Here is a 26,132-nt window from a genome sequence, read left to right as displayed (position 1 = left end):
GGTTTGTGTAACAGAAAACCATCGTTGGACAATGCTGCACACATTGTGATGTTAGCTCCTCTCTCTGGCCTGGGACATCCACGGTTACTCTCTGTCCAAAACACATTTCTTCCCCCTGCTGGCGTGTTTTTTTTTACCAGGTTGAATCCAGCTTCATCCACAAAGATGAATGTATGTGCAGTTTGCCTGGCTTCCATCTCCACTATTCTCTAAAATACAGTAAATGTACAGTTTAACAGTACTTTACATTATGCATAGCTGTGTACCCTGTTTGGTTATTGAACAGACATCTTACCTGGACATATTGATACCGGAGTTCATTCACACGTTCACCGTTTCTCTCAAAGGGTACAGCTGCTTCATCCTTATTTCATGTTTCTCTAAGACTCTGGAAATTGTCGTTGTGCTGACCATATTCACATTCCCTAAAAGTGATATTGTCTGTCAGCACTCTTGTCCCTAATTTCCTGCAGTTTTATTGCCATTGTTGCCAATTACCATGGCAACCATGGCAATTTCCTGCGCATCTGAAAATATTCTGCCTCTCCTTCCTGTGGGAGGTAACCTTTTGGATTCTACTGAAAAACACAAAACATATCAATATATTTCAAAATGTCAGTACATGTAAAAAAAAAAAAAAGTGAACATACTGTTATTGTACTGTAATATGTAGTTCAATTATCATTGAAAGATGCACATCTCACCTGTTTTGCTGGAAAATTCGTACTGTTGATGCAACTGTTTGCTGCAGATTTTGTTGCATCCTTAAACCGGCCTCTCTCTCACGGAAAGGTTTACGACATGATCAGTAATTGTGGCCCTTATCAGAGACCACCGCTCTTGGTCTTCCTCTCTCTTTGTCCTCCACGTATTCTCCCTCTCCCTGCCTCTCTTCTTCCCCCCCACCAACCTGTCTTCCTTGATCCATGTTTCCATACTGAATCATTCCCGAAGCCGTCCTCTTTTATCTGTTTTGGTAACGAGACTTAAAAACATGACTCGTGGGTCGGCTTTCAGCTGTGTTTTGGAATGATTAAATATTCTGCAGAGGTTTTCTATATTTTTTTTCCGTCTGGTTACTGCAGAAATGCACGACATTTACCATCATTCTGTTTTGAATGTGTTTCTAACAGTATTGGAAACGGTGTTTTTAGCATTTGAAAACACGTGCTGCAAATATATAGTTTAGCAGGTGGTGGAGTGTGAATGAGAAAAGAGGTGATGGATTTCGGAGAGAATGTGGTCATTGATCGCATTTTGTGTGAAAGCAATGAAAAAAACAATTTGGTCCACATACACTTCTGTTTCGCTTGACTGTGTGAAGAGTTTTGACCAATGTGACTTCAGTTTTGACCAATGCATGTTAGCAATTTAAAAAGGGGGGGAAAAAACTGTTAACTCTGAGATCTGCTAGCCTGTATGCCCCAGCCAGAGCTCTGTTCACGCTGTCTTACCACTGTAATTATCGCCAAACTGTAACAGATTGTCTATACACAAGGCCTCCCGAGTGGCACAGGGGTGTAAGGCATCGCAGCGCTAGAGGCGTCACTACAGACCCGGGCTGTATCACAAACGGCTGTGATCGGGAGTCCCATAGGGCGGCTCACAATTTGGCCCAGCGTCGTCCGGGTTTGGGGAGGGGGAGAGCTGTATACTTGGCTCATCGTTCGTTCTCTAACCCGACGATGACTAATACAGATGTATTCTCAGATCTGTCTCAGATGTGCATATAAAGTGGATGATCTGTAGAGAGCCGTTTTGTCTAACACTGTCTAACACTGTTTTGTGTTTTCCAGAGATGCAGAGAAGTGAAGATTACATAGATAGTCACCACGCCGGACAGCATTTCAATGACCTGTTCACACAGTGAGGGAGGGGGGGGGGGTATTGAAAATGACAGTACCTTGTGTTTCCCCAGAGCTGCAGAGGAAAAACCAGACTGTGATGTTTGACTCCGTGGAGGACTGGACCCAGGACATGAAGAGGACTAAAGGAAACTGTAGACTGGTCTCGGAGAACAGCAACTTTGAGCTCTCTCCAAAGTACGGACATTTTTTTTAAACGTTTGACCAATGCCGTACGCAATATAACTGCTGTAACGTGCTGGTTACATATCAATATAACTGCTGTAACGTGCTGGTTACATATCAATGTAACGTGCTGGTTGCATATCAATATAACTGCTGTAACGTGCTGGTTGCATATCAATATAACTGCTGTAACGTGCATATCAATATAACTGCTGTAACGTGCTGGTTGCATATCAATATAACTGCTGTAACGTGCTGGTTACATATCAATATAACTGCTGTAACGTGCTGGTTGCATATCAATATAACTGCTGTAACGTGCTGGTTGCATATCAATATAACTGCTGTAACGTGCTGGTTGCATATCAATATAACTGCTGTAACGTGCATATCAATATAACTGCTGTAACGCGCTGGTTACATATCAATATAACTGCTGTAACGTGCTGGTTGCATATCAATATAACTGATGTAACGTGCTGGTTACATATCAATATAACTGCTGTAACGTGCATATCAATATAACTGCTGTAACGCGCTGGTTACATATCAATATAACTGCTGTAACGTGCATATCAATATAACTGCTGTAACGTGCTAGTTACATATCAATATAACTGCTGTAACGTGCTAGTTACATATCAATATAACTGCTGTAACGTGCTGGTTACATATCAATATAACTGCTGTAACGTGCATATCAATATAACTGCTGTAACGTGCTGGTTACATATCAATATAACTGTTGTAACGTGCATATCAATATAACTGCTGTAACGTGCATATCAATATAACTGCTGTAACGTGCTGGTTGCATATCAATATAACTGCTGTAACGTGCATATCAATATAACTGCTGTAACGTGCATATCAATATAACTGCTGTAACGTGCATATCAATATAACTGCTGTAACGTGCATATCAATATAACTGCTGTAACGTACATATCAATATAACTGCTGTAACGTACATATCAATATAACTGCTGTAACGTACATATCAATATAACTGCTGTAACGTACATATCAATATAACTGCTGTAACGTGCATATCAATATAACTGCTGTAACGCGCTGGTTACATATCAATATAACTGCTGTAACGCGCTGGTTACATATCAATATAACTGCTGTAACGTACATATCAATATAACTGCTGTAACGCGCTGGTTACATATCAATATAACTGCTGTAACGTACATATCAATATAACTGCTGTAACGCGCTGGTTACATATCAAGACATTGCATCCTAATCAACATGTTGGTTGACGTCTGTAGTTAACTTGGATTCCTCTGTTTTCCAGTTTTTTAATCATGTTATGAGTAAACCAAAAGCGACACGTCTATTTCCTGCAGGTTGCCTCAGTTTTTTATAGTCCCAACAAACGTCTCGGACGAAGACTTGACTAAGTACCAGGGAAAGGGATTACCGGTATGTATCTTTTATTTATTTATTTATTTTAAGTCGTTTTGTGTCTGCTGCTTGATTAAATTGAATATCTCACCTTTTTTTTAAATTATAGAACCGTAACTCTTCACTTGCTGTATGGGTCAGTATAAATATAAATGTAATGTATTTGATAATGTCTGTTTTCAGATGTGGTGCTGGTCTCATCATAGCGGCTGTGCCTTGTTTAAAACCGCCTCTCTACCCCTGATACAAGAGGACAACGTCGCACAAACCTACACGGAGAAGTAAAACACATCCTGATTTGGTTACATTGTATTTATTTATTTATTTATTTAACCGGTAGAAAAATAAGTCTATATACAAAGTGAGCAAATGAGGTGAGATAAGGGAGGTAAAGGCAAAAAAAGGCCATGGTGGCGAAGTAAATACAATATAGCAAGTAAAACACTGGAATGGTAGATTTGTAGTGGAAGAAAGTGCAAAGTAGAAATAATGGGGTGCAAAGGAGCAAAATAAATACAGTAGGGGAAGAGGTAGTTGTTTGGGCTAAATTATAGATGGGCTATGTACAGGTGCAGTGATCTGTGAGCTGCTCTGGTGCTTAAAGCTAGTGAGGGAGATAAGTGTTTTAAGAGATTTTTGTAGTATTGAGTATTGTCTGTTTTTAATAGTGATGAATGCTTATGTATCTACTGATTTTTATAAAAAGTTGTGACTTTATGACTTTTTCCAGTCCGTAGGTTCCCTTTTAATCGTTTTTTTTTTTTTTTTTATGAAGTGTACCGACTTTTTGTGTAACACTGTGAGGTGTGTTACAGAATGTTGACGGCAGTGGCTCACAACCACCTGTACTCAGTGAAGACCGAAGACCTGTCCGACACACTTCCCGCCGTTCAGGACATCCTGTTGTCTTACAACAGGTTCAAACAGTTCTTCCTCATCGACAATACGACAGAGTTCTGGATGTCCGATATGAAATGGTTTTCCTCACTCGACAACTGTGGATGGCTGGACATCATCAGGTCAGATTTTGAAAACCAAACTACTATTTTGTCCAGTGTTTTTTTTTTTTAAATTATGTTCACTCAGGAGGCCAGTTTATTAGGTACACCAGCCCGTTCGCTCCTCCAGACAGTGAGCCAGGTGGCCGTGGTGGCCGCTATATTAAAAAAAACAGGCATCGTTACTGTTCGGTTGAACGTTAGAATGGGGGCAAAACGAATAACCTAAGCGACTTTGAGCGTGGTATGATCGTCGGTGCCGGGCTAGCCGGATTCAGCATCTCAGAAACGTCCGGCCTCCTGGGTCTTTCAACGCACGACAGGGTTTACGGAGAAGGGTGCGACATAACAAAACATCCGGTCAGCTGCAGTCCTTTTGGAGGCGAAAAACTGCTCGTTGATGACAGAAGTCGAAGGAAGAATAGCAAGAATCGTACAACCTAACAGGCGGGTCACAAACGCAGTACAACAGTGGTGAGAAGAACAGCAAGCATCCAGGAACGCGCAACTCGTCGGTCCTGGTCACTGATTGGCTATTTGTAGCGGACGACCACACCGGGGTTCCACTCCTCTATCAGCTAAAAACAAGAAGAAGCGGCTCCAGTGGACTCACCAACACCGGACGATAGAGGAGCGGAAAAACACCGCCTGGTCTGACGAATCCCCTTTCCTGTTGCATCATTCTGATGGCAGAGTAAGGATTTGGCGTGCATGGACCCGTCCTGCCTGGTGTCACCGGTACCGGCTGGTGGTGTTCTGGTGTGGGGAATGTTTTCCTGGGTAAAGTTAAGTTCCTTGATACCAATCGAGAAATGTTTTAGACTGCCATACCTTGTTGAATCCATACTGCCGAAGAATTCAGGCTGTTCTGGAGATGGACGGACGGGGGGGTCTGACTCGGTACTAGATGGGTGTGTCTAATAAAATGGCCGCTGAGTGTATTTGTCCAGTGTTACCAATGTATTTGTTTAGGATCTTGTCTCACGCGGAGAGTCGACGCCTCGTCTCACGCGGAGAGCCGATGTGTTGTGTGTTGCAGACAGTGTCTCCAGAAGGCTGTGGAGGTAGTCGAGTGCCTGGAGAAGGAAAACACTAATGTTCTCATTATGGGTAAGGACCAGTTATTTGAGGAAGGTTGTATTTAATTTGACAAAGGTTTGGCCACACAGATCCTGTGTCCTGACATTTTGTTTGACATATATATATTTTTTATTTACTTTACTTAAGAACATTTGTCCTACAATGTCTCTCAGGAGAGCAGTGGCAATCGTTACTGAGTGGACTATCCTCAATTTAAAAAAAATAATAATAATAATGAATTGAAGGTAAACTCAGCTAATTGACATTGCCACGAGCAGCACCGGTGATAGTGAGATAAGCGAGATGCAAGACATTGCTCTCAGTCACACAAAGTATCTGCTGTTTACAGTGTGGTAACCAGGGCACCAAATCAACAGAAGTTGACCCTCTGGCATTCAACGCTCTTAGTTGTTGAAGACATTGACCCACTATGCTGTTTACTTTCTGTGTCTACGTCATGTCGCTGAGTCTACCATTAAATATGTGTTTGTGTACCAGAGGAGGCTGGTTAGGACCTGTACTGGGTCCTACCTCTATATTGTATAGTACCAGAGGAGGCTGGTTAGGACCTGTACTGGGTCCTACCTCTATATTGTATTGTACCAGGCTGGTTAGGACCTGTACTGGGTCCTACCTCTATATTGTATAGTACCAGGCTGGTTAGGACCTGTACTGGGTCCTACCTCTATATTGTATAGTACCAGAGGAGGCTGGTTAGGACCTGTACTGGGTCCTACCTCTATATTGTATAGTACCAGGCTAGTTAGGACCTGTACTGGGTCCTACCTCTATATATTATAGTACCAGGGGAGGCTGGTTAGGACCTGTACTGGGTCCTACCTCTATATTGTATAGTACCAGGGGAGGCTGGTTAGGACCTGAACTGGGTCCTACCTCTATATTATATAGTACCAGAGGAGGCTGGTTAGGACCTGTACTGGGTCCTACCTCTATATTGTATAGTACCAGAGGAGGCTGGTTAGGACCTGTACTGGGTCCTACCTCTATATTATATAGTACCAGGCTGGTTAGGACCTGTACTGGGTCCTACCTCTATATTGTATAGTACCAGAGGAGGCTGGTTAGGACCTGTACTGGGTCCTACCTCTATATTGTATAGTACCAGAGGAGGCTAGTTAGGACCTGTACTGGGTCCTACCTCTATATTGTATAGTACCAGAGGAGGCTAGTTAGGACCTGTGCTGGGTCCTACCTCTATATTGTATAGTACCAGAGGAGGCTAGTTAGGACCTGTGCTGGGTCCTACCTCTATATTGTATAGTACCAGAGGAGGCTGGTTAGGACCTGTACTGGGTCCTACCTCTATATTGTATAGTACCAGGCTGGTTAGGACCTGTACTGGGTCGTACCTCTATATTGTATAGTACCAGAGGAGGCTGGTTAGGACCTGTACTGGGTCCTACCTCTATATTGTATAGTACCAGAGGAGGCTAGTTAGGACCTGTACATGGTGTTAAGTTGTATTGTATTCTTCCAGAGGAGGGCGGTTCAGACCTGTGCTGTGTGATCTCCAGCCTGGTCCAGTTGATGTTAGACCCCTACTACAGAACTCTTCTGGGCTTCCAGAGCCTGGTGCAGAAGGAATGGGTGGCAGGAGGACATGCTTTCCTGGATCGCTCCAACCATCTACACCTCAAGGACAAGGTGGAGGTAGGATCCGTGTGTCCTGTTTTTTGTGTTTATTCTGTTAAACTAGCCATCGAAACCTTGATTTCTCCCGTCCTTGATTCCTCGCCTCTCTCTCTCTCTCAAAGCTTATTGGAGGAAAGGCTCTAAAGTCCCCCTCGCTTTGATATCCTCCTCCAATGAGCTTTGAGAAGGTGAGGAATTTTAAGAATCAAGGACTCTAGGGGGAATCAAGGATTTTGAGACCTGCGGTATGCCTTAAAGAACACAAGTTGAGTGTTTAGGTGACGACCGTGTCTCCCTCTGTCCATCCTCTCAGAGCCAGTCTCCAGTCTTCCTGCTCTTCCTGGAGTGTGTGTGGCAACTGCAGCAGCAGCATGGTCCGGCCTTCCAGTTCTCAGAGACGTACCTGACCGTGCTGTCTGACAGCGTCCATGTTCCTGTCTTCACCACCTTCCTCTTCAACAATGACAGCCACAGAGACAACATACTCAGGGTAAAGACGCATGCAGGCAGACAGACATTACCAATACAGTATGTTTTCTCTAGGCTGTCTACAAACCGCTCTGCCGTAGTTAGAGGTCTACAAACGACTCTGCCGTAGTTAGGGGTCTGCAAACGGCTCTGCCGTAGTTAGGGGTCTGCAAACGGCTCTGCCGTAGTTAGGGGTCTGCAAACGGCTCTGCCGTAGTTAGGGGTCTGCAAACGGCTCTGCCGTAGTTAGGGGTCTGCAAACGGCTCTGCCGTAGTTAGGGGTCTGCAAACGGCTCTGCCGTAGTTAGGGGTCTGCAAACGGCTCTGCCGTAGTTAGGGGTCTGCAAACGGCTCTGCCGTAGTTAGGGGTCTGCAAACGGCTCTGCCGTAGTTAGGGGTCTGCAAACGGCTCTGCCGTAGTTAGGGGTCTGCAAACGGCTCTGCCGTAGTTAGGGGTCTGCAAACGGCTCTGCCGTAGTTAGAGGCCTACAAACCGCTGGACTGGATGAAGTTCTAGTGTGGATGAAGTTCTAGTGTTGATTGGATGTTCCTTTTCTATAAGACTGTATACTAGAACTGTCAATACATTTATAATAGTGTTATCAAATACCAACATTTTACTAATGATACCAGGCCAAGTTATCACATCGCTTTGAGGCAAGCAACACTGAAGCATGCATGAGAGCATCAGCTGTTCCGGACAACTGTGTGATCACGTTCTCCGTAGCCGATGTGAGTAAGACCTTTAAACAGGTCAACGTTCACAAGACCACAGGGCCAGATGGATCACCAGGACGTGTAATCCGAGCATGCGCTGACAAACTGGCAAGTGTCTTCACTGACATTTTCAAGCTGTCCCAAGTTTCTTGGTGTCCACATCACCAACAAACTAACATGGTCCAAACACACCAAGACAGTAGTGAAGAGGGCACGACAACACCTATTCCCCCTCAGGAAACTGAAACGATTTGGCATCGGTCCTCAGATCCTCAAAGTTTTACAGCTGCCCCATCGAGAGCATCCTAACTGGTTGCATCACCGCCTGGTATGGCAACTGCTCTGCCTCCGACCGCAAGGCACTACAGAGGGTAGTACTTACGGCCCAGTACATCACTGGGGCCAAACTTCCTGCCATCCAGGACCTCTATACCAGGCGGTGTCAGAGGAACGCCATGAAAATGGTCAAAGACTCCAGACACCCTGCTCATAGAACGTTCTCTCTGCTACCGCACGGGAAGCGGAAACCGGAGCGCCAAGTCTAGGTCCAAAAGGCTTCTAAACAGCTTCTACCCCCAAACCATAAGACTCCTGAACATCTAATCAAATGGCTACCCAGACTATTTGCATTGCCCCCCCCCCCCTCCCCTTTTACACCGCTGCTACTCTCTGTTATTATCTATGCATAATCACTTTAACAACTCTACCTACATGTACATATTACCTCAACGAACCGGTGCCCCCTGTATATAGCCTCCACAATGACTCTGTACCGGTACCCCCTGTATATAACCTCCACATTGACTCTGTACCGGTACCCCCGTATATAACCTCCACATTGACTCTGGACCGGTACCCCCTGTATATAGCCTCCACATTGACTGTTCCATAACACCCTGTATATAGCCTCCACATTGACTCTGTACCGGTACCCCCTGTATATAGCCTCCACATTGACTCTGTACCGTAACACCCTGTATATAGCCTCCACATTCACTCTGTACCGGTACCCCCTGTATATAGCCTCCACATTGACTCTGTATCGGTACCCCCTGTATATAGCCTCCACATTGACTCTGTACCGGTACCCCCTGTATATAGCCTCCACATTCACTCTGTACCGGTACCCCCTGTATATAGCCTCCACATTGACTCTGTACCGGTACCCCCTGTATATAGCCTCCACATTGACTCTGTACCGGTACCCCCTGTATATAGCCTCCACATTGACTCTGTACCGGTACCCCCTGTATATAGCCTCCACATTGACTCTGTACCGGTACCCCCTGTATATAGCCTCCACATTGACTCTGTACCGGTACCCCCTGTATATAGCCTCCACATTCACTCTGTACCGGTACCCCCTGTATATAGCCTCCACATTCACTCTGTACCGGTACCCCCTGTATATAGCCTCCACATTCACTCTGTACCGGTACCCCCTGTATATAGCCTCCACATTGACTCTGTATCGGTACCCCCTGTATATAGCCTCCACATTGACTCTGTATCGGTACCCCCTGTATATAGCCTCCACATTGACTCTGTATCGGTACCCCCTGTATATAGCCTCCACATTGACTCTGTACCGGTACCCCCTGTATATAGCCTCCACATTGACTCTGTACCGGTACCCCCTGTATATAGCCTCCACATTCACTCTGTACCGGTACCCCCTGTATATAGCCTCCACATTGACTCTGTACCAGTAACCCCTGTATATAGCCTCCACATTGACTTTGTACCGGTACCCCCTGTATATAGCCTCCACATTGACTCTGTACCGGTACCCCCTGTATATAGCCTCCACATTGACTCTGTATCGGTACCCCCTGTATATAGCCTCCACATTGACTCTGTACCGGTACCCCCTGTATATAGCCTCCACATTCACTCTGTACCGGTACCCCCTGTATATAGCCTCCACATTCACTCTGTACCGGTACCCCCTGTATATAGCCTCCACATTCACTCTGTACCGGTACCCCCTGTATATAGCCTCCACATTGACTCTGTACCGGTACCCCCTGTATATAGCCTCCACATTGACTCTGTACCGGTACCCCCTGTATATAGCCTCCACATTGACTCTGTATTGGTACCCCCTGTATATAGCCTCCACATTGACTCTGTACCGGTACCCCCTGTATATAGCCTCGCTACTGTGATTTTGTTGCTCTTTATTAAAAATAAAAAAGTGTTTTAATACATTTTTTTACTTCAGTTTATTTTAGTAAATACTTAATCTTTTTTTTTTTCTTGACTGCATTGTTTAAGGGCCCGTCAGTGAGCATTTCACTGTAAGGTCTAAACCTGTTATTTTTGGCACATGTGACGCATAACAATTGATTTGTACTGTTATTCTGAAGGCCTGATTCTGATTAGTGTAGATGACTGGACATCAGACCCTGTCTCTTCAAGCTGTTACACCAGAACGTCCATGGACCAGTGGAGGCTGGTGTCACTTTAAATCAGAGGACGGGCTCATTGTAACGTCTGGAAATGAATTAATGGACAAGTGACCGTCGTTCCATTACCATTCCGTTACAATGTGCCCGTCCTCCCTCCACCAGTCTCCACTTTTGTGTACAGTAGGGTAAACAGCCTGTACCATATACAGTATGCCCACATACACCCAGCCTGACTGTTTGCTTGTCTTGGCAGGCCGAGTCGCCGCACAAACAAAGAAGCCCATTGAACTACCCTACAGTGTGGGACTGGTCGGTGCAGTTTGACTGCAAGGCACAGGATCTCTTCACTAACCCTTTGTATGCCGAGAAGCCCAAGCAGGACACATCTGTGAGGAAGTCATACAGGCCCAAGGTACTCTGGCTCTCTCTGGCTCTCTCTCTCTCTGGCTCTCTCTCTCTCTCTGGCTCTCTCTCTCTCTCTGGCTCTCTCTCTCTCTCTGGCTCTCTCTCTCTCTCTCTGGCTCTCTCTCTCTCTCTCTGGCTCTCTCTCTCTCTCTGGCTCTCTCTCTCTCTCTGGCTCTCTGGCTCTCTCTCTCTCTCTGGCTCTCTGGCTCTCTCTCTCTCTCTCTGGCTCTCTCTCTCTCTCTCTGGCTCTCTCTCTCTCTCTGGCTCTCTCTCTCTCTGGCTCTCTCTCTCTCTGGCTCTCTCTCTCTCTGGCTCTCTCCAACTGTAATATTGTCAGTCTATTATATTCCAACATTATCCTGATCAAATTGAACATGTCTCCAACAAACAACAACTGTTCTTCTATTCCTACTTTCCAGCACCTGCGTCAGCTGTCCCTGCCAAGCTCAGCCTTCAAGACCCCTCCTAAGAAGGGCTTCTTTAAAGACGAGGCGGACAACCTGAAGAAAATCCTCGGTGTAAAGAGGCTCAGTCGCTGGATGCTGTCTCCTTCCTCAGACTCCCCTCAGACCTCCTCTTCAGTCAGGGAGTTCTACGAGGCATGGCAGACTAAACCCTTGGACTACCACGGTCTGCTGCTGCCCTGCCTGGACGGTCCCTCCATACGCGTCTGGATGCAGAGGTACCTGCCCGTAGAGATGGACAGTGACTTCCCCTATTATTAAAAAGCTACTTTTCCTTTTGAAAAAGGCCTATGTTGCATTGATATGAGTCAGAATTTTTTTTTATTTTTTGGTGTCAAAAATTTACTACAATGTGTAAATAGGATAATTTTTGGTCATTAAATCAGTCTCGTCCAAAACTATGATTTGCGAGACGATAGGAAAACGTTTGTATGTTGGATTGAAGCATACGGTAGTTTTTGTTGAGTTTATTTCAATCCTGCCCACAGCTGGCAGCACTCAAGTAATCATCAATTCAGATCGCAGCTGCACTCCAGCTGATTGTATTACCCTGTTCAATTTGCTTTGACTTTCAATATACCCATCGGGCTAGTTACGGACCATCAAGAAATTACACAATGTACATGGGACAATATTTAAAAAGGGCAATAGCAACAAAAAAAAGTTAACTATATAAATTCAAATACAAATATTGAAAGCATTTAATTAGACAACTAAAAGTTGTGCAACATGGAAATATTGTCTTATTTACATTGTGGAATTTCTTAACGGTCCATACCTATTCCCGGAGATTGGCTATCCAAAGTCAAACCAATTTTTCCATGGTCGCGCACACCAGCTGGCTTGAAGCTAATTAGTGAAATGATTTGGTTAACTCTTACCACCAATGAACACACACGAGGCCCACATCAACCCCCCCCACCCACCAAAACCAACTCGCGATTACGTTTGAATTCAGTCATGGCCGCAATCATTTCTTAATGAAGGAAATCTAAAACGAAATCAGGAAGTGCAGCCACCTTTTTTTTTTTTTACATTTTATTTCAACCAAGAAAAGACCCTTGAGCTTAGAAACCTATTTTGTGACATTTTGACTTGTTATATCTACAAATGAATTGTTTTGTAGTAGTAGTAGTAGCAGCAGTAGTAGCAGTAGCAGTAGTAGCAGTAGTAGTAGTAGCAGTAGTAGCAGTAGTAGTAGCAGTAGCAGTAGTAGTAGATTTGACTATAGTTGATGAGTTTCTAGAATGAAAAGATTCCCTGACCAAGATGGCTGCAATTTGAGTCACAAAACTGGCATGTCCAATCACTAATCTAGTGTTCTGTCTTTCTATGAAAAGGTACCTGCGCTGGATCCATGATGTACAGATCCTAGGAGGGGGTCCAGTGGCCATGCTGAGTAAAGTCTCTGAGATACTGGGGGAGGTTCAGGAGCTTCAGAGACAGCTAGACCGCCACGGCTGCACTTTAACCTCCAACCACAAGGGGGCGAGGCCAAGGGCCAAGACAGCGGCGGTGAACGCAGCCAGGTCTTCGGTGAGGCTTTCGTCGTCGTTCCCCTTCGTGACGTCGAGGAACTGGTCGTTCAAACCGGCCATACCGACCAGCCTGCTTCAGAGCCTCATGGTGACGGGGATGGCAGGAAACCTGGCCGATAGAGAGGATGATGACGACGACCCGGAGTCTCTGGTCTAGGAGTCAGTCCCCTCTGTCTATCACAAACCCAATGGGGAAGTGGGTTTGGTTGGAGGTCTTTTTACTGTACCTACCTACACCGGGACCTAAAATGTTGGACCTTGTATGTGTCTTGGTGCTCACTGCTCAAAGCCATCGTTGACAATGACCATCACTCTTCCTGCTTTAGACAGAGAAGGTCAAAGCTATAGCCTAAATACCATTTTGTGCACTACTGTGGTGAGCAACGTTTTTTTTTTTTTTACCTGTTGCTCACAACCGAAACTGTGACTGAATTATGTCCCGTCTTAAAAGGAAATGGCATCTTTAAAGAATTCCTAGCTACCCATAGTTGCCTACTGTCCTGTTAAGAACCATAGAGCTGTGCGGTCTAAAATACATAACTACTGTAAAGCACTGAATAATGAATTACCATTTGTATGGCTTTTTTTTTTTATTATTAAATAAAAAAATGCTTGTCTCATCGATGGAATACCAGAGGTTGCTTAATGGTTTAGAAGCCGTTTTCTCTCTCTCTCTTGTGCTGCTTCCCAATAATCTGTGGACCAAAATCACATGTATCTATGCCATAAGTGTACAGTATGTGTTAACCAATGAGGCCAGCTGTATGTTTTATACTGCAGAAAGGGAGCTTGTGAACCAATGAGGCCAGCTGTACGTTTTATACTGCAGAAAGAGAGCTTATTTTTTATTTTTTTTTACCTTACAAGTTCTATACTGTTTTATTCCTAATCTCTGTGGAATGGAATCCAAAGCCAATATCATACTGTATGTTTCACTGGATGTAATGTGATGGTAGTAAACATGAGGAATTGAGAAGAAGGGGAAAGTGCTTTTTCCAAAAAACAACTTTTTAGGCAACTGCACATTTTAACCTACTGTAACTCACTCACTAATTCATTCATTCACTCATTCATTCATTCATTCATTCATTCACTTACACCCCTCTACATATACAATTATTCTGTTCAGTTATTCTTCTGCCGTATTGTCTGAGAGAGGTTTCAATAGCTTTACAACGTTGATGTACATCTGCATAACTATGTGTACCCAATGTTTTTCTTTTCTTAATTTTGTTTGTCATTGATTTGTTTTATTATTGTTAATTTCATATATTGGATCATGTTTTTCGTGAAAAATACAAGAACAATGATCCTGGTCTTTTTTAATATGGTTGTGTTTTTAGTAATTATTTAGGTTTGATAACTGGTAGTGCTGAGCGATTTAACCAAATTTAAATTAACCGATTTTCTGTTATTTAACAAATAATTGACCGATGTCGGTTCAATTACTTGAATTACATTTGTTTCTTTTTTTTTTTTTTTTTTTTTTTTTGGTGAGCCCAACACGCCGTTTTCTCTAGAGAGAAATTAAATCATTCACGATAGAAATCGGAGACATTGAGTCAAGTTTTTTGGCTGAAGGAGTTTTCATTAAGCACATATTCAACCTAGTTCAGCGCAGAAATGTGGTAATTAACTACAATGACCATAATCCATTGCGCCAGTTTTTTTTTTTTCTCGGGTCAGAGAGGAAAAGGCGAAGCGAGAGTTTTAACTCACGACAAAATTCTGTCCAAATTTAGGACAATGGGTTAAACATGTCGCCTGCATTCCCGCCTTTGGGGCAACGACTCGTATTGTTAGGGTTGGAGACATGAGCATCTCGTCATGATATACAGATCTCTGGACGGATCCACTTTAACGCCTGCTACGTTAGGATAGATTACACACTGACCACACAACACAACGATGAGGGACAGAGACAGTATGGGGAGAACATAGATAACTGTCTGGCTGACTGCTACTGCCTTGGCAGAGATGAGATGATGACTTTTAATAAAGAATTTAAAAAATGATAATGTCATTAAAATCAGACCTAAAAGAAGATTTTAATTTTATTTGTCACGTGCCGAATACAACGTGTCTAGACCTTAGAGTGAAATGGTTATTTACAAGCCCTTAACCAACAATGCAGTTTTAAGAAAATACTTCAAAAAAAGAGTAAGAGATAAAAAATTAAAGAGCAGCAGTAAATAACAATAGCGGGGCTATATACAGGGTTGAGGTAATATTGTACATGCAATGACAAATGCTATGCTATGAAAAAATGTTATTTCAGAGTAATTTACTATAATTATATTGATGTCTACCCAAGGTGGACCTGACAGAGACCATATAATATTTACAATGTTTTAGCAATTAAATGTTCACTGTTTTTGACTTTGGAATTTTAATTAAAAAGCTCTAAAATCAGTGTAATGTCAATATTTCATGTTTTTTTTTTTTTTTTTCGAAATCTAAAACTGATTTTTTTGGGGGGGTTTTATACATCTTTTTAAAAAAATTATCAAACCGAACTGACCCAAAAAGCACTAATCGCTCAGCACTAATGACTGGTTTGCTAGGCTGGTTTGATGGCTGGTTTGATGGCTGGATTGATGGCTGGATCGATGGCTGGTTTGATGGCTGTTTGCTAGGCTGGTTTGATGGCTGGTTTGATGGCTGTTTGATGGCTGGTTCGATGGCTGGTTTGATGGCTGGATTGATGGCTGGTTTGATGGCTGGTTTGATGGCTGTTTGCTAGGCTGGTTTGATGGCTGTTTGCTAGGCTGGTTCGATGACTGGATTGCTAGGCTGGTTTGATGGCTGGGTTGATGGCTGGTTCGATGGCTGGATTGCTAGGCTGGTTTGATGGCTGGGTTGATGGCTGGTTTGATGGCTGGTTCGATGGCTGGATTGATGGCTGGTTCGATGGCAGGTTCGATGGCTGGTTTGATGGCTGGTTTGCTAGGCTGGTTTGATGGCTGGATTGATGGCTGGTTTGATGGCTGTTTGCTAGGCTGGATTGATGGCTGGTTTGCTAGGCTGGTTTGATGGCTGGATTGATGGCTGGTTTGCTAGGCTGGTTCGATGACTGGATTGCTAGGCTAGTTCGATGGCTGGTTCAATGACTGGATTTCTAGGCTGGTTTGATGGCTGGTTCGATGGCTGGTTCGATAACTGGATTTCTAGGCTGGTTCGATAACTGGATTTCTAGGCTGGTTCGATAACTGGATTTCTAGGCTGGTTCGATGACTGGATTTCTAGGCTGGTTTGATGGCTGTTTGCTAGGCTGGTTCGATGGCTGGTTTGCTAGGCTGGTTTGATGGCTGGATTGATGGCTGGTTTGATGGCTGGATTTCTAGGCTGGTTCGATAACTGGATTTCTAGGCTGGTTTGATGGCTGGATTTCTAGGCTGGTTCGATAACTGGATTTCTAGGCTGGTTTGATGGCTGGATTTCTAGGCTGGTTCGATGGCTGGATTTCTAGGCTGGTTTGATGGATGGATTTCTAGGCTGGTTTGATGGATGGATTTCTAGGCTGGTTTGATGGATGGATTTCTAGGCTGGTTTGATTGTTTCCTCTTCAGGAAAATGTACAGTATGTTTGGTTATTATTTCAATGCAGAGCCCTCTGCTGGTGACAGGAAAAACTGTGCTCAGGAGGCGGAAGCTTAACACTGAGTGTACAAAACATTAAGAACACTTTCCTACTATTGAGTTGCACCCGCTTTTTCCCTCAGAACAGCCTCAATTGGTCAGGACATGGACTCTACAAGGTGTCGAAAGCGTTCCACAGGGATGCTGGTCCCATGTTGACTCCAATACTTCCCGCAGTTGTGTGAAGTCGGCTGGATGTCCTTTGGGTGATGGGCCATTCTTGATTCATACGGGAAACTGTTGAGTGTGAAAAACCCAGCAGCGTTGCAATTCTTGATACAAACTGGTGCATCTGGCACCTACTACCATACTCTGTTCAAAGGCACTTCAATATTTTGTGTCTTGCCCGTTCACTCTCTGAATGGCGCAAATACACAATCCATGTCATAATTGTCTGAAGGTTTAAAATTCCTTCTTCAACCTGTCTCCTCCTCTTCATCTACACTGATTGAAGTGGATTTAACAAGTGACATCAATAAGGGATCATATCCTTCACCTGGATTCACCTGGTCAGTCTGTCATGGAAAGAGTAGGTGTTCTTAATGTTTTGTACACACAATAGATAAGCTTGCCTGGTCCCAGATCTGTTTGTGTTGTTGTTGTGACCTTATTGAGTTGGCAAGACAGCACAGATCTGACTATATCGACTGAGACGAGTGTCATGACAGTTTATGGCAAACTTTGTTCATTTATGTTTATATTCAGTGCATTCGGGAAAGTATTCAGACCCCCTTCCCTTTATCCACATTTTGTTACGCTACAGCCTTGTTTGAAAATGTATTAAATCAATCTACACACAATACCCCATAATGACATCACAATACCCCATAATGACATCACAATACCCCATAATGACATCACAATACCCCATAATGACATCACAATACCCCATAATGACATCACAATACCCCATCATGACATCACAATACTCCATAATGACAAAGCAAAAACAGGTTGACATTTTTTGTTGTTGCTAATTTATAAGAAATACTAAACAGAAATACCTTATTTACATAAGTATTCAGACCTTTTGCTATGAGACTCGAAATTGAGCTCAGGTGCATCCTGTTTCTATTGATCATCCTTGAGATGTTTCTACAATTTTATTGGAGTCCACCTGTGGTACATTCAATTGATTGGACATGATTTGTAAAGGCACACACCTGTCTATATAAGGTCCCACAGTTGATATGGCTTGGTTTTGCTCTGACAGGCACTGATGTCGAAGGCATTGTCCATAGAGCTCCAAGACAGGATTGTGTTGAAGCACAGATCTGGGGAAGGGTGCAAAACATTTCTGCAACATTGACGGTCCCGAAGAACACAGTGGCCTCCATCATTCTTAAATGGAAGAAGTTTGGAACCACCAAGACTCTTCCTAGAGCTGGCCGCCCGGCCAAACTGAGCAATCGGGGGGGAAGGGCCTTGGTCAGGGAGGTGACTAAGAACCCAATGGTCACTCTGACAGAGCTCCAGAGTTCCTCTGTGGAGATGGGAGAACCTTCCAGAAGGACAATCATCTCTGCAGCACTCCATCAATCAGGCCTTTATGGTAGAGTGGCCAGACGTAAGCCACTCCTCAGTAAAAGGCACATGACAGCCCGCTTGGAGTTTGCCAAAAGGCACGTAAAGGACTTTCAGACCATGAGAAACAAGATTCTCTGGTCTGATGAAACCAAGATTGAACTCTTTGGCCTGAATGCCAAGCGTCACATCTGGAGGAAACCTGGTACCATCCCTACGGTGAAGCATGGTGGTGGCAGCATCATGCTGTGGGATGTTTTTCAGCGGCGGGGACTGGGAGACTAGTCAGGATCGAGGGAAAGATGACTAGAGCAAAGTACAGAGAGATCCTTGATGAAAACCTGCTCCAGAGCTCTCAGGACCTCAGACTGGGGTGAAGGTTCACCTTCCAACAGGACAACAACCCTAAGCACACAGCCAAGACAACGCAGGAGTGGCTTTGGGACAAGTCTCTGAATGTCCTTGAGTGGCCCAGCCAGAGCCCGGACTTGAACCTGATCGAACATCTCTGGAGAGACCTGAAAATAGCTGTGCAGCGATGCTCCCCATCCAACCTGACAGCGCTTGAGAGGATCTGCAGAGAAGAATGGGAGAAACTCCCCAAATACAGGTGTGCCAAGCTTGTAGCGTCATACCCAAGAAGACTCAACGCTGTATTCGCTGCCAAAGGTGCTTCCTCAAAGTACTGAGTAAAGTGTCTGAATACTTATGTAAATTTCATTTTTTATTTTTTATACATTTGCAAAACAAATAACCAGTTTTTGCTTTATATTTATGGGGTATTGTGATGTCATTATGGGGTATTGTGATGTCATTATGGGGTATTGTGATGTCATTATGGGGTATTGTGATGTCATTATGGGGTATTGTGTGTAGATTTGAAGGGGGGAAACTATTTAATCCATTTCAGAATAAGACGGTAACGTAACAAAATGTGTAAAAAGTCACTTTCCGAATGCACTGTAATTCCATTCAGATTTGTGATATCAACTCGGCAATTGATGGCGGTTGAACTATACTGAACAAAAATATAAACGCAATATGCAAAAATTAACAATTACAGTTCATGTAAAGAAATCAGTCCATTGAAATGAATGAATTAGGCCCTAATCTATGGATTTCACAACTTGGCAGGGGTGCAGACATGGGTGGTTCTTGGAGGGCATAGGACCACCCACTGGGGAGCCAGGCCCAGCCAATCAGAATGAGTTTTTCCCCAAAAGGGCTTTAATACAGACAGAAATACTCCTCAGTTTTATCAACTGTCCAGGTGGGTGGCTGGTCTCAGATGATCCTGCAGGTGAAGAAGCTGGATGTGGAGGTCCTGGGCTGGCGTGGTTACACATGGTCTGCGGATGTCAGGAAGTTTGGACATACTGCCAAATTCACTAAAATGACATTAGAGGCGGCTTATGGTAGAGAAATTAACATTAACTTCTCTGGCAACAGCTATGGTGGACATTCCTGCAGTCAGCATGCCAATTGCACGCTCCCTCAACTTAATACATCTGTGGCATTGGGCAGTGTGACGAATACTGTACATTTTTAAATGACCTTATGTCCCCATCACAAGGTGCACCTGTGTAATGATCTTGCAGTTTAATCAGCTTCTTGATATGCCACACCTGTCAGGTGGATGGATTATCTTGGAAAAGGAGAAATGATCACTAACAGGATAACAAAAAAATAAGCTTTTTGTGCGTATGGAAGATTTCTGGAATATTTTTTTACATCATTTTTTGGGTAGTTTTACCCCTTTTTCTCCCCAATTTCGTGATATCCAATTGGTAGGTACAGTCTTGTCCCATCGCTGCAACTCCCCGTACGAACTTGGGAGAGGCGAAGGTCGAGAGCCATGCATCCTCCGAAACACGCACTGCTTCTTGACACACTGCTTGCTTAACCCGGAAGCCAGCCGCACCAATGAGGAAACGCTGTCCAATTGGCGACTGAAGTCAGCTTGCAGGCACCCGGCACACCACAAGGAGTCGCAAGAGCGTGATGAGACAATTAAATCCCAGCCTGCTAAACCCTCCCCTAACCCCACACTGGGCCAATTGTGCGCCCACCTCATGGGTCTCCGGGTCACAGCCGTCTGTGACACAGCCTGGGATTGAACCCGGGGCTGTAGTGACGCCTCAAGCACTGCGCGACTCGGGAGGTCCGGGATCTTTTATTTCAGCTGATGAAACATGGGTCCAACACTTTACATGTTGCGTTTTTATATTTTTGTTCAGGGTATATTGAAACTGATACCCAAATATAAACATGAATGTCCATATTAAATGCATGCATTTTGACATTTATCCATTTCATGAATAGCATATCTCACATCCACATTGTCAATTGCGTCCTTTTTAAATGTCTTATGGCAACAATCTTTATGCGTTTGTACTGTAGTTATGAAGTTAAGTTAAAACATTTATTTTCTTATGGACAAACTGTACTGCTGCCTACTGTACTTGAATAAAATTGTCTTCTGAGAGCACTGAATACAGAATAATAAAATGCATTGTTGGTAGAAATTAGAGAATCGATTATCTGGTACTTTTTAAATATTCCCTGAAAATTGCATCCATCAAATTCATCATGGTATATTAATGGCCATCAAGTCTCAGCCATCTAACCCCTCAGCCATAATAACCCCTCAGCCATCTAACCCCTCAGCCATAATAACCCCTCAGCCATCTAACCCCTCAGCCATCTAACCCCTCAGCCATCTAACCCCTCAGCCATCTAACCCCTCAGCCGTCTAACCCCTCAGGCGTCTAACCCATCAGCCGTCTAAACCCTCAGCCATCAACTCCCCTCAGCCGTCTAACCCCTCAGCAGTCTAACCCCTCAGCAGTCTAACCCCTCAGCCATCTAACCCCTCAGGCGTCTAACCCCTCAGCCATCTAACCCCTCAGCCGTCTAACCCCTCAGCCGTCTAACCCCTCAGCCATCTAACCCCTCAGCCGTCTAACCCCTCAGCCGTCTAACCCCTCAGGCGTCTAACCCATCAGCCGTCTAAACCCTCAGCCATCAACTCCCCTCAGCCGTCTAACCCCTCAGCAGTCTAACCCCTCAGCAGTCTAACCCCTCAGCCATCTAACCCCTCAGGCGTCTAACCCATCAGCCGTCTAAACCCTCAGTCATCAAGTCCCCTCAGCCGTCTAACCCCTCAGCCATCAAGTCTCCTCAGCCGTCTAACCCCTCAGCCGTCTCACCCCTCAGCCGTCTCACCCCTCAGCCATCTCACCCCTCAGCCATCTAACCCCTCAGCCATCTAACCCCTCAGCCATCAAGTCTCCTCAGCCGTCTAACCCCTCAGCCATCTAACCCCTCAGCCATCTAACCCCTCAGCCATCTAACCCCTCAGCCATCAAGTCTCCTCAGCCGCCTAACCCCTCAGCCATCTAACCCCTCAGCCATCAAGTCTCCTCAGCCGCCTAACCCCTCAGCCATCTAACCCCTCAGCCATCAAGTCCCCTCAGCCATCTAACCCCTCAGCCGTCTAACCCATCAGCCGTCTAACCCCTCAGCCTTCTAACCCCTCAGCCGTCTAACCCCTCAGCCATCTAACTCCTTAGCATCTAACCCATCAGCCTTCTAACCCATCAGCCGTCTAACCCATCAGCCGTCTAACCCATCAGCCGTCTCACCCCTCAGCCGTCTAACCCCTCAGCCGTCTAACATCTCAGCCGTCAAGTCTCCTCAGCCGTCTAACCCCTCAGCCATAATAACCCCTCAGCCGTCAAGTCTCCTCAGCCGTCAAGTCTCCTCAGCCGTCTAACCCCTTAGCCGTCTAACATCTCAGCCGTCAAGTCTCCTCAGCCGTCTAACCCCTCAGCCGTCTAACCCCTCAGCCGTCAAGTCCCCTCAGCCATCTAACTCCTTAGCATCTAACCCCTCAGCCATCAAGTCCCCTCAGCCGTCTAACCCCTCAGCTTTCTAACCCCTCAGCCGTCTAACCCATCAGCCGTCTAACCCCTCAGCCATCAAGTCCCCTCAGCCTTCTAACCCCTCAGCCATAATAACCCCTCAGCCGTCTAACCCCTCAGCCGCTAACCCCTCAGCCTTCTAACCCCTCAGCCTTCTAACCCATCAGCCTTCTAACCCCTCAGCCGTCTAACCCCTCAGCCATCTAACCCATCAGCCATCAAGTCCCCTCAGCCATCAAGTCCCCTCAGCCGTCTAACCCATCAGCCGTCTAACCCATCAGCCGTCTAACCCCTCAGCCGTCTAACCCCTCAGCCGTCTAACCCCTCAGCCATAATAACCCCTCAGCCTTCTAACCCCTCAGCCATCAAGTCCTCTCAGCCATCTCCTTCTTATCTCCACTCCCCCTCTCCTCCTCCCCCCCCACCTCCTTAGCTCAGCCTTCAACACAATCATTCTGGACCTCTGGATAAGAGCATCTGCTAAATGACTAAAATGTAATGTCAAAATGTAGCTCAGCCTTCAACACAATCATTCTGGACCTGCTAAAGCAGAAACTCGCCCAGCTAAAGAAATCTGACTACTATCTTTCGGTGGATCACCGACATCCTGACCAACCTGTCACAGCACATTAAGATGGGAAAACATCTTCCGGACTTCCTCTCTCTCAGCACAGGGGTGGTCAAAACTGTTCGCTGCTCTGGCACCCCTATGGTGGAACAAGCTCCCTCACGACGCCAGGACAGCGGAGTCAATCACCACCTTCCGGAGACACCTGAAACCCCACCTCTTTAAGGAATACCTGGGATAGCATAAAGTAATCCTTCTAACCCCCCCCCCCCCTTAAAAGATTTAGATGCACTATTGTAAAGTGGTTGTTCCACTGGATATTATAAGGTGAATGGACCAATTTGTAAGTCGCTCTGGATAAGAGCGTCTGCTAAATGACTTAAATGTTAAATGGGTGGTGCAGGGTTTGGTGCTCTGGCACCCCTATGGTGGAACAAGCTCCCTCACGACGCCGGGACAGGGTTTGGTGCTCTCCTCTAGTCCCTCTCCTCCAATGACACATCTGTCAAACAAATCAGGTTTACTGACCACACCACCCTGGTCGGTCTCATCTCCGACGGCGACGAGTCCAAGTACCGTAGAACGGTCGACCGCCTGGTGAAGTCGCAACAACCTGGAACTCAACACAGTCAAATCCCCCACCCCGCCCCCAAACCATCTCTCCCCCTCGATTGGTGGCTGTCGTCAGCACCAATTGAGACCTTTTTATTGAGATCTATATTATTATCCTGAAAAACCTTTTATTTCCCACAACTTGGGATGGGAGGACGCCATCACAGCGGTCACCAAGAAGGCTCAGCATAGGATGCACTATCAGCACCAGCTGAAGAATCTCAAACGTTCTGACAATTCTGTTTGGTTCTACACGTCCATCAATGAGGCCATTCCTCACCTCTTCTATCACCGTCTGGTTTGGGTCTGCGTCTGCCTGCTGCAAGGGCAAACTGCAGCGCACCGTACGGTCTGCAGAGAAAGGTCATCGGCTGTCACCTGCCTTCCATCAAGGACCTGCGCGGCTCCAGGACAAAGAAGCATACAGGTAGGATCATCATCGACCCTGGCCAACCCGGAACCCGTTTTATTAGATTTTTTATTTATTTTTCCCCCGAAGACTGCTCTGGCAGACGGTTTAGGTCAATCATGACACTGGAACAGTTTCTTCCCCCACGCTGTGGCCCTCGTCAACCATCCATCGGGCTCGTAGGGAATAAGTGACTTTGCATTGGGCTGATTAATTGATGACAAGGTGCAGTCAGTATATTTTTTTAACTGGACTGCTTGTATGTGGATAGATTTTTTTTTCTTCAAACAGATATGTCTCTTCATTTCAAGGTGTCCTCTGTTTTTGTCACATCCTGACCAGCAGAGGGAGCAATTGGATTAGTTTTGGTCAGGATGTGGCAGGGTTTTTGTGTGTGTGTGAATGGTTGTGTTGGTGATTAGGACTCCCAATTGAAGGCAGGTGTGTTGAGTTGCCTTTGATTGGGAGTCCTATATAGGAGTGTGTGTTTTTCTTTGGGGTTGTGGGTAATTGTTTCTTGTTTAGTGTGGTTGCACCTGACAGGACTGTTGGCTGTCAGTTTTCTCAGTTTGTTTTTGTTATAGTGTTCTTTCTATTAGATTCAAAATGACGAACACTAACTCTGCTGCATTTTGGTCCTTTTCTGAAGACGGCTGTGACAGTTTTTGCTTCAGATAAAGTCCGATTATCAGATATTTACAAGGACTGGAGAAGTGGTTCATCCATCTCCATTTTGGATAGAAAATTATTCGTGTTGTTGTTTGTTTAGTGTTTTCCAATGTTCCCAGAAGTGGTTAGATTCTATGGATTCTTCAATCACATTGAGCTGATTTCTGACGTGCTGTTCCTTCTTTTCCCGTAGTGTATTTCTATATTCTTTTAGTGATTCACCATAGTGAAGGCTTAGGCTCAGGTTTTCTGGGTCTCTATGTTTTTGGTTGGACAGGTTTCTCAATTTCTTTCTTAGGTTTTTGCATTCTTCATCAAACCATTTGTCATTGTTGTTAATTTTCTTCAGTTTTCTATTTGAGATTTTTAGATTTGACAGGGAAGCTGAGAGGTCAGATATACTGTATAGGTTTTCTACTGCCAAGTTTACACCTTCACTATTACAGTGGAACGTTTAGTCCAGGAAGTTGTCTAAAAGGGATTGAATTTGTTGTTGCCTAACTGTTTTTTGTTAAGTTTCCACACTACATTCCTTCCCTCTATAGCATTTCTTAATATTACTCAGTTCCTTTAGGCTTTGATGCCTCATGATTTGAGTACTGCTCTGTTCAAGTAGACTGTGATTTTGCTGTGATCTGATAGGGGAGTCAGTGGGCTGACTGTGAACGCTCTGAGAGACTCCGGGTTGAGGTCAGTGATAAAGTAGTCTACAGTGCTACTGCCAAGAGATGAGCTATAGGTGTACCTACCAGAGTTTCTCTCTGTCCTTTTTGAGTTTTTATTCTGTTAGTTAACTTATAGAGTACTATGGAGTAACTATCCCCCCCCGAAGAATAATGTCTAATTGTTGCCACAAAAAAAAAGCAACGTTTGGAAAAAAAAATGTGTATGTAGGTGAAGGTCATGCTTAGTTGAATAAACTATAAAGGAAAATAAATTGCTACAGTTGACATTTTATTTGATTTTTTTTGTTATTTCATGAAATGTTGTTTTTAGAAAAGGGGTGTTTTTTTTAAAGGTACTATGGCATAGGGTTAAAGTCCATTTAAATAAGGTTGATTTAGAAATTATTTACTTCAAAGGCAAGTCTAGTTGTCTTATTTTCACGATTTAAATAAAATATTGTGGGGGGGGGGGGGGGGGTCCTCTGTTTCACTCACCTGCACATTCATTTTCTCTGTTCGTTCTTTGTTGTTTCTTTGCCATATATTCCACAATTGTACTAAATATGATTTGAATAATGCAAGATCTTAAAATCCCAGCAGTCTTTAAAACAGCTTTTTTTTTTTTTTTTTTTTTTTTAAATGTATTTTACGTCAGACGATCTGATAATAAGGTTGCTAGCTGGTACTCCAAGGAGCTTATGCTAACTAGCTAGCATTTACTGCTAGTGACGTTTCTAGCTAGCATAAACTAGCGCTAATTGGGCTGGTCATTGTCTAAATGACAGGTAGAAACACATTCATAACCCCCAGGGGTCAGTTACCCCTAACACACTCATCCAACATATTAATACTTTACAAAAAAAACAAAAAAAATACAATTTTTTTCTCTCTAAACAAGTGGATTATTTATCTTAAGGCTTTCCTAGAGTGTACGACAAAACAA

At 44.5% G+C, this 26,132-nt stretch overlaps 1 protein-coding gene across 1 annotated transcript in view; it reads left to right on the top strand.

Annotated features, from left to right (window-relative positions):
• mtmr12 (myotubularin related protein 12) overlaps positions 1-15,593 on the top strand; it is a 64,277-nt gene extending 48,684 nt beyond the window's left edge. The window contains exons 7-16 of the mRNA XM_082968741.1: positions 1,919-2,042; positions 3,389-3,464; positions 3,630-3,727; positions 4,262-4,465; positions 5,484-5,554; positions 7,023-7,195; positions 7,491-7,667; positions 11,027-11,185; positions 11,598-11,864; positions 12,987-15,593. Coding sequence (XP_082824867.1) covers positions 1,919-2,042; positions 3,389-3,464; positions 3,630-3,727; positions 4,262-4,465; positions 5,484-5,554; positions 7,023-7,195; positions 7,491-7,667; positions 11,027-11,185; positions 11,598-11,864; positions 12,987-13,337 — 1,700 coding nt within the window. The 3' untranslated portion in view covers positions 13,338-15,593. The remainder of the gene's footprint in view (positions 1-1,918; positions 2,043-3,388; positions 3,465-3,629; positions 3,728-4,261; positions 4,466-5,483; positions 5,555-7,022; positions 7,196-7,490; positions 7,668-11,026; positions 11,186-11,597; positions 11,865-12,986) is intronic.
• Positions 15,594-26,132: the final 10,539 nt, after the last annotated feature.

Source organism: Salmo salar, chromosome 24, assembly GCF_965601325.2.
Source record: "Salmo salar chromosome 24, fSalSal1, whole genome shotgun sequence".
NCBI classification, from domain to species: Eukaryota; Metazoa; Chordata; class Actinopteri; order Salmoniformes; family Salmonidae; genus Salmo; species Salmo salar.
Note: the sequence above shows the minus strand (reverse complement) of the source record. Positions and strands in the feature narration are given on the sequence as shown.